This window comes from Cuculus canorus, chromosome 6, assembly GCF_017976375.1.
Source record: "Cuculus canorus isolate bCucCan1 chromosome 6, bCucCan1.pri, whole genome shotgun sequence".
NCBI classification, from domain to species: Eukaryota; Metazoa; Chordata; class Aves; order Cuculiformes; family Cuculidae; genus Cuculus; species Cuculus canorus.
The window spans coordinates 10,866,498-10,886,103 of record NC_071406.1 but is presented as its reverse complement, the minus strand read 5'-3'; the positions used below and the strand labels follow the sequence as shown (position 1 = coordinate 10,886,103).

General features: G+C 43.8%; 1 protein-coding gene across 2 annotated transcripts in view; it reads right to left on the bottom strand.

The window, feature by feature from the left end:
• Window positions 1–2,877: 2,877 nt before the first annotated feature.
• The window catches only part of SLC12A8 (solute carrier family 12 member 8), a 60,527-nt gene continuing 43,798 nt past the window's right edge, over window positions 2,878–19,606 (bottom strand). Inside the window, exons 9-16 of one of the 2 annotated variants that reach the window (XM_054070417.1) lie at window positions 19,013–19,100; window positions 16,251–16,325; window positions 15,730–15,876; window positions 12,193–12,862; window positions 10,503–10,600; window positions 8,215–8,332; window positions 5,756–5,816; window positions 2,878–4,274 (exon numbers count right to left, since the gene is read on the bottom strand). In XM_054070417.1, the coding sequence (XP_053926392.1) occupies window positions 4,109–4,274; window positions 5,756–5,816; window positions 8,215–8,332; window positions 10,503–10,600; window positions 12,193–12,862; window positions 15,730–15,876; window positions 16,251–16,325; window positions 19,013–19,100 (1,423 nt within the window). In that variant the 3' untranslated portion in view covers window positions 2,878–4,108. The remainder of the gene's footprint in view (window positions 4,275–5,755; window positions 5,817–8,214; window positions 8,333–10,502; window positions 10,601–12,192; window positions 12,863–15,729; window positions 15,877–16,250; window positions 16,326–19,012; window positions 19,101–19,606) is intronic. The other variant, XM_009571526.2, reaches the window with a different exon arrangement.

Here is a 19,606-nt window from a genome sequence, read left to right as displayed (position 1 = left end):
AAGCCTCATTTCCTATTTTCTCACCGTTCTTTGCTACTTCTTCAGCGCTGTGGTCACAACTATCTGCTGTGAATAAGTAACCACTGAAGGTGTGAGGGTTTGGGTTTTTTTGCCACCAAGCACAACAAAGACTGTCCAAGGAAACTCAAAGCTGATCAAGAAAGAGACAAGAGAGGGGGGAAAAAAGAGATGGATTTGAGGCAAGCTATGGATTTTAAGGAGCTTGGTTCTTCCTGTGCAGACACTTAATAGGACACATCGGCAGATCCAGGGGTGTTGTGACAATTTATAGTAACTGGCGAGCTGTCTCTTAGTGCCAATATCACAATAAAACTTCACTTTTCTCCTGTCCATTCTTAGTCTTGACTATTTATGCTGCAAGGTTTTTGAGGCAGAAGATTTCTGGACCCATTTAGTGCAGTGGGATCACAAATGCAGCATGAAGCTGCAAGGCAAGTAATAAAATATTTATCGTCCATTGCCTTCTGTGGTTGGATGCTCTGCAAAGAAAGCCATCAAAAGTAAAGCCACCAATTTACAATTGCAGTCTAAAAAAAGAAAGAAAACCAGAGCTTTTATATCCACATATCTCTCAAAACCAAATGCTTTCACACTCTGCCCCACTGCAAAACATTCTCATTTCTTACATAATAATAATTTAAAAATCAAATTTCCAATGGAAAGGAAAATAATTATAGACGTTAACAAAGCTTGCATGGCTTAGAAGATAGGAGGGCCTTTTCATAATGACATGAACCAAGCTGCAACCTACACGAGACATATGAGCTGGGTCCCAAATCCACCTTCAGGGAATCTAAAGCTTTATGAAAGCTGCAGCATCCAGAGTCACAGCCTGGATCCTGGGGTGGAGGGGAAAGGGGTAGGGGTGGGTGTGTGAAAGCAGCACATTCCCACTCACAGAAGCAATCCCTACCTCCATTTCTTGCTTCTAACCATTAAAAATGAAGCTGATAAGGTCCTACCCATAATTTCACACATTTTTTTTTTTTAGAGTGATACAGAAGCTACAGATATTTTGGACACAACACCCCAAATTTTGGCAATGCAACTGCTCTTTCATTCTCACCGGAAAAGCTTCCTTAACGTACAAAGCCCTGTATACTCACATGACCCGAACCCATCAAGTTTCCAACATTACCCAGTGTGAGGGGTTATTGGTGCTAAAACGAGGCTTCCCTCCACTCCTACTGTAAACTACACCAGAGTTAATGCTCCAGGAAAGATCAGCACATCCCTTTTCAAGCATTAATCAGGAAAGCTGCTCTACTGATAACCTGTAATGGCAGCAAGGAAACAAGCCTTCTGTGATGCCTTCCTCCTTTGCAGACACAAGGGGATGAAAGGACCAAGTGCCCATACTTACCAGGGGGTGGAGAAGGCGGACACCTGCTGTGCTGATGGTGTCAGTGGAGGAGGTGGGAGAGTTTCTCCAGCAGCAGTACATGGAGCCCAAAGACCAGAAACATCCATCATGATGTGCTCTGCAGAGCATCTCCTCCACTGCCCAGTTGTGATGGCAGCTATTGCTCTCCGGCGCTGATGCAACAGCCTTGCCGCTGCCTTTTTCCAGCAATATCAAGGTATAACCCATCCCTGCAACCCAAAGCCCTCTGGACAGCCTCTCGCTGGGACCCTGCACAGCACAGTGCCTTCCTTTCACATTCCCAGCAGGCAAACACAACTAAAATTGTTCCTGAGGATGTTCAGATGCAAAGGGCTCCTGGAGCTAAAGGGACAGGACTGGTGGTGGCAAGGGACAGCTGCTGCAGACAGTCCGTTGAAAGCAAAGGTGCAGGGTGCCTTCCCAATACTGCTGGCCCAAGGGAAAAGCTGTTTGTACCTCTGGCCCATCACATCTCAGTCTTTGGGATGAGCCAGGGCTGCAGGGTTAGAGAGGCAAACACTGCCTACTCCCAAGCCACGTGGCTTCAACCAGCAGAGGTTCTAAGCAAAGCATACAGTCAAGGGATCTTCACCCTCCTCACTCTATGGATGTCCTAATTGCTGCTTTATTTTAAGAAGGAAACTAAATTGTTTAGGAAATAAAAAAGAAGTTAACCCAGGAATTTCTGCCCATTAATCACTTCATGCCATGCTCTGGGGTTTTCTTTTGTTCAAGCTTGAGAAACACTTACCCGGACAATGCCTGTCTTGTAAGGGAAGGCACCCCACAATATTTTGATGTGACAGGACTTGATGAAATACAAGACTTTACAGTAATGGCATTATGGCTGTGTATCAAACTGTAACGGGGGATAATACAGCACCACACAGCTTGCTAGTGGTGGATCAGCATCAAGGAGTCTTGGGAGTTTGCACAACAGCAGTAGCTGCCAAGGCCAAGGTTGCTTATTAGTATGGAAAGGGCTCTCTGGAGATACTAATTCCAGGGAACCCAAGGGAAGCTTCAGCATGAAACCACATCCCCATAATAGATCCAGACTCTCTGGAAACTGAAGGCAAGAGGCAATGGAAGGAACAATCCCTGGAATGAGCATTTCCAACACAGAACTGGCTTGAGGTGGCTCAGAGCTGACCACACAAACATAACTTCCCTCTTGTCTCTATTGAGATAATTAAGGATACAAACATTTACTAGAAGACCTGCAACCTTGAAAAATGAATATGACCTCTGCAGTGTGCCAGGACTGCCCTCTTCTTTATCTCAGTAGAAAGCCTCCTTTGCTTCCCTCTGTAAGAAAACTGGAAGAGCCCAAGCTGCAGCCGGCCAAACCGTGAGATAGGATGGGGAGACCTCCACAGCTAGTAATGCCGAGATGCTGATCGCTGGCAAGCAGAACGGTGCTCAAAGGCATCAGGTGCACCCACAGCAAGCATGGAGAGGCGTTCCTGGTGTCTCAAGATTTTATTGCACAGAAGGAGAAATAAATAATCTACAGGGTGAAACAATCAGAGGTGAGAGGAAGTGAAGAACAGTAATTTCCCCCTTTTAGCATCAGAACAGTTTGTGCTGGTGGGGCTTGTGTCAACACAGAGCCCTCCATCGCACTCCCCTGATCCCTGCCACGACCACTGCCTGCAGGCAGGACAGCACTCAATGGAGAGTTTTTTCCCCCTGAGGAGCAGAGCGATGGTGACGGGGTGTCCACGCAAGACTGGACCCCACCCCACAGCTACAACCCACCAGCCCTGAGGTCTGTGCAGGAAATCCTGCAGCATTCCCTGCTGAACCTCCCACATTCCAAATCATGGCAGCAGAAGAAATGGCTCCTTGTGGGAGCTCACTATGGGATGGGCTTTAACCAAAATTAGCAAAGATAAGGCTAAACGTATTTTGTTAAGGCACTTGTGAATCATCTGTCCCTTCAGCCAGGAGTTGCTCTGTTTAGACTCAGCCACGTTTTCACGTCCCAGGCGTCACATCAGAAAGGATGCGGGAAATCACTGTGAACAGCTTCTAAGACATCATTTCATAGTTTCACAGTAGAGGTCATTATACTGCAATACCGCATTTAAATGTGCAGATTTGATTCTAGTTGTGAACATATTTCATAATCTTCTTGCACTTTTCACTGATGCTGGCCTATTGTCTAATGCCTTAACGTATTTTCTAAGACCTTGCTAACTGAAATGCTGAGGTAGAAAATTACTGTATTACAAGCAGGCAAATTCATGCCAAGAGGAGAAGTGAATTGACCTGGAAGGTCGCATTCATCCGTGGCACAGCTGGGAGTGGGGCACTGGCTCCTGCTGCTGAGGTCACCACTCCCAGGCACAAAGCGTCCCTAGACACCCAGAGGACATTTGAAATGGGGTGTTGTAAGCTTTTATAGTGGTGACGGTCTTCAGAGCTCAATAGTGCTGATAATTGAATTCTTTAAAAGGATTATATTGTCCTCAGTAACTCATCACTCCCCTGGACTGGCCCTTTCAATTTGCATTTTTTACCCCATTTTGGATAAGATTTGAAACCCAGCAATGTTGTTTGCATAAACAAGCAAGCCTCAAATATATAAATAACTATTCACATCCTTTCCATATTCAAGTATTTCACAAGGCACCGTGGCAACCATTAGCATTTCTAAATGCTTTTTGAAGTAATGGCTTGATTTTTTGTGCGTGTCCTTTATTGGAATTGATTCCCAAACTCCTCTGTGCTGATAAGTGAGGATTGGTGATAGCGGTCCCGTGAGGCGAAGTCTGTGTTCTCCTCGGTGAGTTGCGTGGTCTCCATGCCAACTGTCGCAAACGATGGTGTCACCACGATCTGCTCCTTAGGAGATGGCCTTCTCCTGCAAACAGAGAAGCAGAGGCACCTGCATCACCCCTTGTTTGCCATCCATTAGCGGCTGTGCAAACAAAACCAGTTTACCACCACTGTAAAGAGGCTAAATCCTTTTTGGTACCCTTGGGAGACACAGAGCTAATCCAAAAACATTTGTCCTAGAAGGTCCACAAAAAATACATAGTCCCTTCCCCCAGAAAGCAGTGGAAAAATATACACTTTTTTAACATGAACATTTTCTTTTTTGATGTTGGCTACGGCAAACACCTTCCACACTGTGCAGGAAAAGAAGGAGCTTGTGCAATTTCTAATGAAAAATATCCTTCTCAGAGTTCCCTAAGCTTTAGTATACATTTCAATTATTTTTGTAATTCTTAGAAATAAGAGAGGAGATTTCCCTGCAATCTCCTTATCGCAGAAGCTGATTTTAAGAAAACCTTGTTGCACATCTGCAAATCAAAACAGCAAGAGCTTATAGCTCTTTGGGCACCTGAGAGCGTTAGAGGTGTCACGGATCCTTGGTTGCTTCCACTTCTCTTGCACTCTAATGGGATTCCTTCTTTACATCCGATTCATTAAAACATCTTGCCTGAAGGACAATCCCTTAGCCCAAATGAGATATTCAGAAAACATCATGCACACCCTCTACACCCCTCACTCCTCTTCTGCACCAAAGTTGTACATACAACGCGTGGCAGCTCCTGTGGTTGTAGTCGTTACTACAGCATTCACCCATTGCAACAAAAAAGCAACCCAACAGATTGAGAACTTCAAATCTCATTGATTTGCACGCACAGAGATGGTCACAGCCTGCTATGGAAACCCAAACAAGATGGAACTAAAAATTAAAAAGGATCAAAACAGATTAACAAAACCAGGTAATAACCAACCAACCAAAACCCTTAAGGTCTTCCAGGAAGTAAAACTCCAAGACAACACTACTGCAGTCCCAAGGAAACTCATTACTGAATGGTTCCTTCACTGAAGACTCTATTTATTGTATTCGCCCCATAGCTACTGCAGCTTCCCCCCAGATTTTCTTTCTGATTTGAGCACAGCTATCGCACGTGCCTCTTCCACCACTATCATAGTAATTCACTTTCAATGGATGGTGAGTGGAAAAGATGGAGTCTCCCATTTCTCATTTCTTACCAGATTTTCCAGTTCAACTTGAGCCATAAAGGTTGAGTACAGACCTTTATGGTAAGATAAAGCTTCAGACACCAAGATATGATTATCAGCTGACATGTCCACGCCCAAGGCAGAGGAGACTCCTGCTCCTCCACTTACGTGGCCAGCCATATGCAAAGCTAATGGGAGTAAACAGTTTTTACCACCAAGAAAGAATAACTTTGAATATGCAAGAAGGGCCAGAGAGACTACTTAAGGTAATAAGCAAGTCAATTCTTCCACTCCTCTCTGTGCACATTAGTGTGTCATGAGAATAACAAGCACTGCTTTGGTCACTGCCAAGTGACTGGTACAAACCTGCACAAGGTGATCAAAACTGACTTAATCCAGCTGAAGAAACTGAAATTTGCTGCTGCTCCTACAGAGAAAAGGCACGAGAAGTCAATATGCTGCTAATTCTTTCATAATAGCATTATGCCATTGAATTTGTGCATAAAATCTCAAACCAACACGCTCGTTAGTAGCCTTCAGCACCCAAAGATTTTGCCATTGTGAGAACACTCCTACAGTCCTCCCACGAGCTGTGGCTTTTAAACAATTGTCAAGAAATGAACCCAAATTCCCCAGAGAGAACAGCCATCCCTTCCCAGATGAACAGCTTGTGAAAGCCCCAGTAAAGCGATGAGCAACGCAGAGACACCTCCTGCAGTACCTTTTTCTCCCTGGACTACAAAGTTCATTCCCACTGCAGGAATGGGGAGATGGGAGAAGCTATTCAACCAACCTCCGCCAGAGTGGCTGTGGTCTCACCATTCACTCCCTCCCATCTGACCGAATGGTGAGCTGGCTTAGCTTATTACACCAACACAATTTTTTTTCTGCTTTCTCTGTAGAACTAGTTTTCTGCACTGCCTCACTGCAGGGGCAGGGAAGTACTGGAGCTGGCAGCAGAAATTTGTGGTGAGGGGCAAGGAGGAGAACAGAGACCCAGCAGTGCCCAGGGCTTAGGTTGCTGGAGAGAGAGAAGGGATGTGTTGAAATCCCAGATCATTTCTACTCTGAAATTCTTAATCTAGTCCTTAATCCAGAGCATCACACATCTCAAACCAATGTCTCCCTATATGTCTAGACAGAAGGGTTGTTCAGTCTTTCGGAGAATACACTTACAGATCACTGGATATCATTTGGCTGCACAATAAAGTTCACTCACGGGCAAATAAAAATCAGGCTGAACTTTGAGTGTTCATTTCTAACTTTCTCTTTGCCATGAGCTGTTTTTCTGTATAGACATGGGAACGTATGTGAAAAGGAAACCAAGACAAAAATGTGTGATTATGCTGCGGTTCCTCAGATCACCTTCCAAAATCCTCTACACACTGACTGAAAAATTCTTTTTGAAGTCATTTTTGGTAAATATTTGAAAAGCAGATAACAGACAGATAATATAGTGGTTATACAAAGGCAAAGAAAACTCCAAAGTCTGAAAACCTTCTTTGTGTTTTGTTTAATAGACGTTTAATACACAAAAACTTCACTAAAGCTTAGATATATGTCAAAAGATACAAATTAGGAAGTACTATGCACAATCTCAACTCTTTTCTACTATTCCATACAGATAATAGAAAATAAATTAATTACAGTAGAAAGAGAAGTATTGGTGGGGGATGTTTTGATCATTACCGAGTGACAACTGTTTTTTGGTTTCTCATTATTTGGATTTCTCAGCTCCAGTACCCACTTACCTAGTGTCTAATAATCTGTCATCTAAATAAACCTGGGTAGCTATTGCTGAATTGCCTAGAAGACATAAATTCAGGTTCTTTTGACTTTTCTCGTCTTGGACAAAAAATTGCATGCACACACGTGCAGGTGCTTCTACGTGTACGCACCAACATATGTATTTATGCACAAATACGTGAGTATGCACACACTGTGTGTGTCTCCCTCTCCTTCAGAGACACAGACCAATGCAAACCCATCCTGCAGCCGTGCCAAGGAGCTGTAGGCTCTCATGATCTGCTTTCTGAAAGTGCTTCACTGTTTAATTTTGAACTTGTTTAAGCCGATCACATGCACAGACCTTTCTAATGCCCGCTGCCTAAGACTATTTTCCCAGATTACATTCCCAACATATTCAACCTGTTCTGGAATCAAAAGGCTCTCTTGTTCTGCAGTTATGAATGCTGAGATTTAATGAGATATTCATCATAATTCACATTTTCATTAAAGTTTTCACAGATGGGTTTAGATTGATTAATTAATGAGCACAAACTGGAAAGGGGCAGATTTAGACTAGACATAAGGAAGAATTTCTCCACCATGAGAGTGGTGAGACACTGGCACAGGTTGCCCAGGGAAGCTGTGGCTGCTCCATCCCTGGAGGTGTTCAAGGCCAGGTTGGATGGGGCCTTGGGCAGCCTGATCTGGTGGGATGCCCCTGCCCATGGCAGGGGGGTTGGAACTAGATGATCTTTTAGGTCTCTTCCAACCCTAACTATCCTATGATTCTATGATTCTAATTAAGTTTATTAGAATGTATTTATGGCAGATTTTTCTCATTGCTGTGATTACCTTGTTTTGCCATTCAAAATACAATACATTAAAGCAATAAGCACACTGTTCATGCTAGTCTCAGAATCCAACACAAAGCTAAAGAGACAGAGTGAAAATGTATTAAAACTAGCAATGAAACGATACCTCATCATTCACTGTGTCACCTGCATATTAAACACAAGAGTCTCAATTCCTAATTAAGTTAAATTAAAGCTTAATGAATTTTCAGGCAGATTTAATAATACAGAAAAAAAAATACTCACCAAGAGGGAGCCCTGGGCTCACTTGGCCAATGTAGAAATACAGAATAACCGCTGCACCCAGGCTGACAAGGGTGTAGATCCATTGAATGACAAACATTATGACGAGGGACATGATCGCCTGTTGGAAAGAGACAGTCCACAAGATAACATTGATGACAAGCTGGCAGTCCTTTTTCTGCAAAAAAGGACTGTTGACCTGCTTACAGTGCTGGGAAGGACATTCACCTTCAGACACAGTCTTACACCAGGTCAACAACTTGTTCTTCAACCTTGCAAGATAGGCATACTTTGCAACTCTAATGAAAACTCCTTAATAACTGAGTCAGTGCTGCAGCTTTCAAGATGTAGGAGCAGTAACTGGTTTTGGGTGTCGGTTAGTTGGGTTTTTTTTGCCAGAAATGCTGAATCTTGGTTTTAAATTTCAAGGAAAATAGTGCTTTGATTGCATCTCCACATCCCATTTCTCAGGGACTTCTGAGGATTATTGTAAAAGACGTGCACAGTCAGGACCCAGGATACAGTCCTTTGGCATTATCCTTCCAAGAGTTTTCTTTTTTTTGGTGTCTCCCTCCTAACGATGCCCCAGGATGGGGACACAAGAGAGGCCCTCCTGGACTGCTGCACAGTCCAGGTCCTACCCAAGGAATGATGCCAGCTGCCATCACGTGGGTGGATGGATGCTCTTGGGCATTGGTGGCTGAGGCCGGTGGTACAGCAGGACCCTTGAGGAACATCACCATCTCCTGCCTGAACAACAATCCACAGTGCATGGCTTTTGGCCACATGTAAAGCACTTCCACCCAGTACTACCAGAAAATATTTGGGTATGGCATGGCTGAGGTTTCTCTGTAATGAGGTTCCCGTGTTATAGGGAGCCTGGTTTGGTCTCACTGTTAAAAGGAGGGACAGTGCAAGTTTACAATATCATCTTCAGCAGCATGGAGGGGGCTTTCAGTGAGCTACCTTGAGTCCTAGAGGCAGCATGGGCCTCAGGTCTCTGTACTTGGGCTGCTCCAAGAGGAGTATCCAGAGGTTCACCAGCTCAGGAAGTAGATTTGGCTCAAGGGTCACATGAGCAGGAGCATCTTCATGGATCAGGGTAGGAGCAGCAAGGGGTAGCATGCAAAGAAAGAGCTAAATGAGGCCAGACTGAGAGAGTTGGCGAAGCTGGAAGAGGGCAAAGGGGAAAGAAGACAGCATGAATCAATGCATCTGATCTTTACTTCTGTGATTTTATCTTGCATCGTCGATCCCTTCTCAGCTCTGCTGCAACCTCCTCCCAAAACTGACAGGAAACCAAATCTCCTTTAACGAACACATCAGTTATCTCCGTCAGCAAATCCCCCCATGAAGGCAGCGAGCTGACCACTCCACGATGACACGTGCTTGGCAGCCACGTTAGTTACCGAGCATCAGCATGCAACCTCCCAAAGATGTCATAGCTAAAGAGGAGCCGCCACATCCATCCTACCCTTGCCAGGAGCTGGCTGCTGGCAGCAGGGAATGTGAAAAATAGGTGTCAAACTCCATCTAAGGATTAAACTAGGAGGGTTTGCTGTGTCGTTCCAGTAGGTTTGTTACATTTTACATACAACTATGAAATCTCCATCCATGCAACAAAGCCTTATGGTTCATTCATTATGTATACCTGACCCCTTCCCTGTCGTCTGCCTATTAATCCATCTTCCCAACACGAATTTAAATGTCCTAAACTCCTCAGCGGCTTAAGACAGAAACTGATGAAAAGTTATTCATTCTTTAAAATAACATGCTAGAGGAATGTCCCACTTACCTTCTTCAAAAGGTGGTATTTCACAGCTGAACTGCTGTTATCGGGAGGTCAGCACTACTGAAACCCCACCGTGAACTCACAGAAACTGGCTCATAAATAAAAGCAGCACAGCTTTAAAGCTGATATCTCTCTCCATCTCACAGCAAGAAAAAGCAGGCTGGCACACACTGAAAAGAGGGACGCTGATTTCTTTCCCAGCCAGCCATGCATCTCTAAAGTCCTAAGATGCCGGTCTTTGAATTTGTATCTTTTTAGTTTGAGTTGGGTTTTTTTTGCTGTTGTTGTTGTTGTCTGAAACAATATGCTGTCTGGCTTTCTCTGAATTTGAATGTCTATGTGCATGGTACCTTGAGTACTTAAAGTGAGGTGGCCTGGAACAGTAGAAACAAAAGCCATTTTCAAGTACTGGAGTGTATTTACATGGCAGTAAGCAATAAATTTCTATATGTTTTCTACAATCACAAAGCAGTAGTCAAAATAAAAGAAAACTACTTACACCAGCAAAGGAAACCCAGTGGTTGCAGAATTTGGAGTAGAAGGATTCTGGTATTTGCTGAGTTCCCAGCTCTGGATTTTGTTGCTTTATAGATGATTCTAAAGAGAAAAATAAATAAATAAATAAATAAGAAGAGATATTAGAAAGGAGCTGAAGTGTTGAGTTTTTTCCTCTTACTTTACATTATCAGACTGCAGAAAACCACAGTAGAACTTCTAGCTGACAGCTGGGTATGGCAGAGCTTAATCAAAACTTCTAAAAAAAAAACCAAAATGAAGTGCAAGGAAACAAAATTTGCGAGTTCTGGTGCTGAGTCCATTTGAAGGCCACCTCTGCCTATCTCTGCCTCAGTTTCACTGTTTGTGAAGGAAAATAAGTAAGACTTTTCTCCATTGGAAGGGTTTACAAAACTTAACTTAATAGTGCTGATACAACACTTCATCACTGAGTTGACAAACTCCAAGCAAACAGAATCACAGAATCACAGAATCACACAGAATCACAGAATCACAAGGTTGGAAAGGACCCATTGGATCATCGAGTCCAACCATTCCTAACACTCCCTAAACCATGTCCCTAAGCACTTCATCCACCCGTTCCTTAAACACCTCCAGGGAAGGCGACTCGACCACCTCCCTGGGCAGCCTGTTCCAGTACCCAATGACTCTTACTGTGAAGAATTTTTTTCTGATATCCAACCTGAACCTCCCCTGACGGAGCTTCAGGCCATTCCCTCTAGTCCTGTCCCCTGTCACTTGGGAGAAGAGGCCAGCTCCCTCCTCTCCACAACCTCCTTTCAGGTAGTTGTAGAGAGTAATAAGGTCTCCCCTCAGCCTCCTCTTCTCCAGACTAAACAATCCCAGCTCTCTCAGCCGCTCCTCGTAAGACTTGTTCTCCAGCCCCCTCACCAGCTTCGTTGCTCTTCTCTGGACACGCTCCAGAGCCTCAACATCCTTCTTGTGGTGAGGGGCCCAGAACTGAACACAGTACTCGAGGTGCAGTCTCACCAGTGCTGAGTACAGAGGGAGAATAACCTCCCTGGACCTGCTGGTGACCCCATTTCTGATACAAGCCAAGATGCCGTTGGCCTTCTTGGCCACCTGGGCACACTGCTGGCTCACGTTCAGTCGGCTGTCAACCAGCACCCCCAGGTCCTTCTCTTCCGTGCAGCTCTCCAGCCATTCTTCCCCCAGTCTGTAGCGCTAATTCCCACATAAGCAACAAAACAAATTCAGACTCTTAGCTGTGGTGGTTGAATTACAAGCTCCACCTGCGGCTTGGGGACCACTGCATTTTGATAGCATGACTTTTAGACTCGCATGGCTCCATCCCTCCTAATCCGCACTAGGATGAAGTAAACTCCAAGGTACACTCAAAACCTTTTTAATGTGTGCATTAAATGTGCATGTGCAGAATAATGAATATACAGTAAACAATCCTACAATAAATATAGTCGTGCCTGCTTTCCTGTGATTAATCTTCCATGGGAAATTGCATTGGAGCTACTCCTTTGATGCATTGTGGTAAACTCTATCCTCACCTGGAATAAATTATACTATTGCTATGAATCACTGAATAACAGCTCTGTATATAGCTAGTTCCACACCTGCCTTCAGGAAAGCACTAGGAGGATCAAGGTTGGAAGCCATTCCCCATGAGCATGGAGATGTCCATCTCCTACAGCCCTTACCTTCTCCCATGTGGCCAGGGAGCGCAGGCGCTGCACTGCAAAGCTGATCCTCCCGTGTTAGCAGCTCGGGTGTCTGATGGGTGTCCACAGCAAGTGATGAGCATGGATGCATGTCACGCCGCTGCTCAGTCAAGTCCTGCTGGCTCTCACTGTGGGGCTCCACGATCTCATCCCCTCCATACTGAGCTGGGGGAAAATTGTGATGGAGATCAAGGAGAAAGCTATCTTCTAACATCTGCTTGGCTGGCTTCTTAGCCTTCTTCTGTTTGACCTTTTGGGTTAAAGTCTCATCTCTTCCTTTTTTGCAGGAAGCTGGTTCACTACAAAATGGTTTAAAAAGTTGGTCCATGTCCTTAGCGAATTCCAGTAAGGTGCCATTTGATCTGTTTTGAATTATTCCATCTACCGCACGGCTGGAGGACTTGTTGAAAATTAAAGGCTGGGCAGAGTGAGCAGGCTTAGCATTTTCCATCTGAGTCTCAGCAGGTTTTTGCTGAATATTGTTGCTCAAGGAAACTGAGAAAAAGGAATAGTCTACAGCAATATATGTCAACATGAAGTTGATGGTGACTATGGGAGCAAGAACGTTCACTTGCCCAATGAAGACGAAAGCCATGGTGATGAGAGTTGTTAAGCAAATTGCAGCCACTGGAGTCTTGTTGGGTCCTTTCTAGTTCATAAATAAAACAAACTTACATTTAAATTAATAACCATGAATCTCACCACAAGGACTGCCCTGTCGCTCAGCTGCCACAGGTAGTCTGCAGTATCCCTTAAGTCATGAAATGCACACAAACATACACAAGCAGAAGCTCACCAGCTTAATAAATCAAAGAACAGGCTGGAAGCCAGAATCTGCTGAGCTCCCACCTCGCCTCTGTGCCTCACTCAAACTTTGTCTTTGGAAAATTCATCCAGTCTCACTCTGTACTTCCACAGTAAAATAATCAGCAATAAACCTTCAGAGAGATTTGTGAGGCTTATGGGCAGTCTAGCAATATAACATGTTTAATTAGACTTAACTGTTCATCTTTAATTTCTCTACAGAACTTGGCATTGCTGCCAACACAAAAGGTTCCTATACGCTGGTCTTGGAAAGGTTTCGACTGCCAGATAGAGTCAAATAAGCTCTGCCACCTTCAGATCAGCAGCTTCTTGCCCTGACACAAGGCTGAGATAAATCCATGATCTGCTGAGCCTCTGCACTTGGGGTTCCCCTTCTTTCATCCATCCAAGCTGCATCTGCCCAGCAGCAGGAGGAAAGCAGCAGAGAGGCTGGGCAGCCGAGGATGCTGGAGGGCAGGAGTCAGCCCCGAGATGCTGGGCGTATGCTGGGAAGGCAGGCAGCCAGGAGAAACACAGCCTGCTCTTCTCCTTTGGAGTGGGGTTCAGGCAGGGAGAAAAATAAGAGATAAAGTAAAGGGCATCAGGGGCAGAAAGACTTGAGTCATCGGCTCATGAACTTTAATCGCAGGTCTATCGTTCCCTTCCTTGGACCAGGCACAGTTTCACCATTTCAATACCCAAGAAGGACGTGCAGGACGCATAAAGATCTCGCTGGAAAAAGTCTTACAAGATATCTTACAAAGTATTGGTTTTTCACTCACTGCATTGTGCTTCTTTAACAAACACACAGCTCAAATGGAAACTATTTCTATTTCCCCTACTATTATTTATAACTGAAAAGGGGACCGGTTCTGAACCTTAGGTCTTTACACAATAAAATGAGAAATATGTCTTGGGGACAAAGGAACACAGTTCTCAGAAAGTATCTTTGCTATCAGAAAGATGTACTGGGATGGGGAACAGATGGAACGATCTCAGGATGCCTCTGGCTTGGGTTTAACTCTACAGAAAACATTTGTTTCCTTCCCATCAGCTGGGGTTATGGTGACTACAACGCTTTTTTCAAGCATGGAAAAGAACTGATGTGGAACAGATTGTTAAGGGCAAAGTAAATTTATTAACTCTCCATAAACCAAATCTAGGAGAGTTTCAAAGCTGCAGAGAGAAGAAAGGTGGGGAAGTGATCTGCCATTGATTTCTTGCCTCTTTTGAGCCCTTCCTATTGTGGCATGCTGCCTGGATAGAGTTCAGAGCAGAAAAATTGACAGAAAGACAGAAAACTATCAGAGAGAGAATCAACTTCGCAGTCAACTTCGCTAAATCACTGAGAATTTTACAAAGGTTGTCAAGTGGAGAACAGCCTGTTCCAGGATCGCCTGACAGCTGCCTTCAGGATCTGTAAGTTTTTCCTGTCATTATTCTTCCTGCTTCCCCTACAATTATTATTATTTATTATTATTGCTATTATAGCAACTTTATTTTTAGAAAATCATTATGAGAAATATAAAGTGCAGAAAATTATAGTTATAAAACATTTAAATATTGAAAACCATTTATAAATACCAATAATATATTTTTCTTTATAATCTGCTTTGAAGATGCAAAACATTGTAAGATTTTTCCAGCCACTTGGTACAGACAGTGAAGTGCTGCAGGTTACTGAGAACGAGGGAATTAATGTCTCCCTGTTAAGAGGAAGGGAAAACCATTCAAAACAGTTTGCTCTGAATGTATAGCCCAGGACTAGAGTCCTTAGTGACTGGTACTTTGATTTCAGCAGAGAGACTCATATGAATGAGGATCATTTATGAAGACAAGGAAAAAGCTTCTTGACATATTCAAACCAAGGCTTTGCTTCAGAGCATATCTAAAGCTTAGCAGCCCCCAACCTAACCTTTAAAATCTATTCTTTGTTTTTATGTTATAATGTCAAAAAGCCAGCTTATCTTACAAAGAAGTGCCTTCTGCAATGTACACAGATTGAATTCACTGCACAACGCTCAGCCACGTACTCAGCTATGAAGTTACCAGAGAGGACAGGAAGAGCTCAAAGAAAAAGTGCAGGAAAGAAGAATTAAAAAGAAAAAAAGAAAATGAAGAAAGATAAAGAGGCAGTTACCATCCATTTCACCAAAATGCCTGGACAAATGCTTCAGGCCCTGGCTGGGAGGGCAGAGAAGAGCTAGGTAACTCCCTCGGTCACAATTAGGATCAGCACCAGCATAGATAAGGTGTTTGCAAAAGAAATCACAGGTAAGTTGTGTCATAAGTAGCTGTTTTAACTGGGGGCATCTGAAAAGAGGTGGGTCTGACGAAAGAAGGGGATCCAGGGGCTGGGAGGGCTGTCTTGGGGGAGACAGGTCAGACAGCCCCAGGGCCAGGATGCAGAGGATGGCGAGATGCTGGGGCAGAGCAGGGCTGAGCCCTGTGGGAGAGCATGGGATAGAGGTGGTGGAGCATGGGGACAGGCAGGGAAAGGGCCAGGGCAGCCAGGCTTTTGTTTTTTTAATAAAACCACCCATTTCCTGGCTTTTCTGCCTATTCTAGGGTACCACACCCCATGCCTTCCACACCACGCATGTCATACGTCCCCAATCTCACCCTACAGACACAAAGAAATCCTGGCTTCTCCATCACCAGTTTTCCTTCAGATGAAGGTTTGACAACAATCTCAGAGAAAGGATGACTAACCCCACGTCCAAGGAAGGCGAGCATGGGGATCACATTCTCCTGGGCGATGCACTGCAGGATTCTGGGTGCTCCGTACAGCCCTCCCATGCAGGAGGCCAAGGATGAGATGTACAGCCCTAGCAAAAACAAGAAACCCACCAAGGATACCTGGAGGAAGAAGAGACAGTGCAAAGTTGATGATACTGTTCTTTAAAGTCTCCCAAGCAGCGTTAAATACATGTATTTGAAGACATCACATATATTTTGTAACACTGCTAAATTAACAGAGTAAGGCCTCGGCAAGCAGCAATTTAGCTGTTCTGTGGCGTAAAGTGCAAGCAATTAATACAGGAAAATTATCCCATAAAAGTAATTTAATGCTGAACATCCTGTACCGACAGAGGCATTTGACAAGCTCATATCCAAGAAATTCTTTGTCACTTGGAGCAATTGCAGCAAAGCAGCAGCTATTAGATTCCCCTTAAGTAACTGGAAGTGAGTTTATTTCAGGAGAGATTACTTATATACAGAGCACATCATACAGGAAAAGCTGCCCAGGCTTCCAACCATCCAAAACAGGAAGACAAACCCCTGTGTTCCAGAGGGGAAAACCAGTCCTGGAAGAAAATCCACAGTAGGACCAAATCAAAATTGCCACTTAAACAAATGGCACCTCAAAAAATACGCTCCAAAGGATATAATACAATGACCTTATTTTCCTGTCTTCAGTGAGAAAAGAATTTCCTTTGGCCAACATAAAACTTAAAATTCTTTAAAGCCACAGTGCTAACAAGGCTGAGTTTATTGCTGATTCCTAATGAAAAGCTTTTCAAACAAGGAGCATCTCCTGCAGGTGTGGAGGGGAAAGGGGGGCAGCTCATGGTCTATCACACAGAAGCAAGCACTGGGGTCCTCTTGCACAGGTCCCCACAGTCAAGAACTGCAAGCACAGGCAGCATCTCTGAAAAAAAACAACGCCAAATACACAAACCCCCACAATATGAACACTGTGCAAGAAAGCTTTGAAATGGGAGTGCTCCTGGTACCATGGTGTAAGGAAGTGGACAGCCACGGAGTCTGAAGTCTACGGTCACCTGAGCCATCCCCAAGTCCTGTAAGACCACATGAGTCTGTCAGCCAGCAGCCAGCAAAAAAAGGCCAGGCAGGGGAGTAACACCAACACAAAGGCTGGGAGGGAGAAACCCTCCAAATTTTGGTCCAGATCCATCCTGCCCATACTCCAATTAAGCGAGCTGCTCAAGGTGCAGACAGACATCCCTGCAAGTAGCAAATGCAAGTCCTCCACATACCACACGTCCTTTCCTCCCAGCCCTCCTCTCGTGGAAAATAAAGTCTAAATGAACACAGGTCCTCTCAACTTCCCTCCCTATTCAAGTCAGGTGACACATGCTTTTTTAGAAGGAATTATAAAAATGTACATGGCTAAAGATGATTCAGCCTACATCTGCTTTTCCCTCATCTATGAAATCCTCATACAGCGAAGGGGAGATGGGATTAAAAGCCATAAAATGCTTGCTGTTTGGGGAAGGCATGTAAAATTAATGTCATGGTCCAGAACCATACAAGCTTTCTACCATAACATTTCTTTTCCCCATGAAAATCCACTTGGCCTTGTGAGTTTTATCTTGTGGTACAGAAAAAACTTGAGGCAAAGACGAGCAGCTATCAGCTTCCATTAGACCAACAGATAGGAACTCAATGGGGAATCTTCCCTTCCCTCTCCTCTACTCCTCCCCTGCTCTGAGAAATACTTGGAAGAAACAATCACTTGTGCCAGACATCATATATTATTTCAGCTGCCAAAAATGCTTGCATTTAAATGTGCTACTTGACATTCAAATCAGAGTTAGAGAGGAAGAGTCCTTTTCACTGAGGCTGATGAAAGGGTTTTCTGGGAGTTTTAAGTACGAAGAGTGTGAATACTTTGTAAGAAATTGGCACTTGGAGCTCATTAGAAGTGAAATGATTGAATCTCATTTTTATGTTTAAAAAGCCAAACAAGTATTGTAACGGGGAAAAGCAGCCAAACACTTGCTGACCTGTGAGTGACAGAGAGTTTGCACGTTGGATGTGTAATGATCTCCCCTCCTCTCTGCCTCAAACAAAGTCACTAAAATCTAAAGCAGCTTGTAATAACTCAAATAAGCAACACAAATATTGAGGCTGCACCATTGCTTTGTCCCGTACTAAGGAAAAGAAAACTGAATTTGCTCTTCTGTATGGGATTGGGTTGGGTTTTTTTTATTCATATTTAACATTATTAAATATCTTCACATTCTTTACTGGGAGATTTTCCCTAGCGGGTTTTGAAGTTAAAACACAGCTTGAACATCTCTTTCTTTTCATGCTGATTCCTTTAAAGCTGATTCTTTTAGTTACTGTATTCTTTGCCCACTAAGTCTGTCATACTGGCACACAAAAGGGAGCTATGAGCCTTCCCTTTTTTACCCTGAAACAGACAATTTTTCACCTATGGAGGAAGTGGCAGGAGCCCCAGCAAATAATCTGGAGCTCATTTTGGGGGCTGGAGGAAGTCTAGAGCTATAATTACTTAGTAAGAAAATGAAGCCAGAGTTTCAAATTGATCTTTTAAGACTTAGATCATGTTACATATCAAATAAATGGCAAACTTCTCCATTTTAAATTAATCACAAGAAATAGTATCAAATGTGGTGAACCCGTGATTTTGGATAATCTGAGTAACAGACAATTAGCCCTTCTGCATCCCATTTAAAGTAAGACAATGGCACACACCAAAGCCTTTTGCTCTCTTTTTAAAGACCTGTAATGATAAGGTTCGTTGGCTGTAGCACTACAAACATCCCTCACGTATACACACACCCATGTGGAATGTCTCAAGTCTAACAATCCTATTGCTCGCCTGCAATTACAGCCCCCTAGATATGGAAACGTAAGCTTCGCTTGACTCAGTAAAGACAAGCAGTGGGTTCTTCAGAGATTTCAATTTGGTCTAAGCTTTCACCAACGAGAAAGGATACACTGGATAAAATACAGCATTTATCGTTAGACCGCATTAGCATATTTTAGCTCTTAAAGCTATTGCTAGGCGATTATGCCAAGATTCAGCTTTACTGGATATTCTGGTGAACGCAAAGCTATTCAAATCAATTGTACACTGGGATTTGCCATGGGGAAATCCCCTTGAATTTCAATGAGGGATGGGTACCCAAATTCCTTTTGGAAAATTCAAGCATTCAGTAAGGCAGATGGCAACCCAAAAGCACCATTATATAAACCCACACTGAGTTATTCAACAAGTTACCTTTTCTGCTATCATGAAGTCATAGCGAAGTGCCTGACGGGTACAAACAGCTCCCAACAAGAAAACAAAGACCATGTACAGAAACCACCTGCAAACAATAAAAACAAACTATATTGTTCCAGCAAAGGAAGGCCATTGAGGATTCTGCCCATTGACCTAGGAGAAGGTCAAGTACCCACAAGTTAGATTTTCAATCAAATTTAGACTCAGGGCTAAATTTAACACCAGTTTACATTATTTATCTTCTACAATGTACCACAGACAGCTGCTGTGTGACCCTACAGTATCCCCAAGGGGAAGCTACCCGCACTCTTCATGTGTGTGTGGGGAGAGTAATCCAGCCTTGGGGACAGACTTTTTAGTAGGGCCTGTAGTAACAGGACAAGAGGTAATGGTTTTAAACTAAAAGAAGGTAGATTTAGACTAGGTGTAAGGAAGAAATTTTTTACAATGAGGGTGGTGAAACACTGGCATAGGTTGCCCAGAGAAGTGGTAGATGCCCCATCCCTGGAAACATTCAAGGTCAGCTTGGACAGGATTCTGAGCAACCTGATCACGTTGAAGATGTCCCTGCTTACTGCAGGGGTGGTGGAC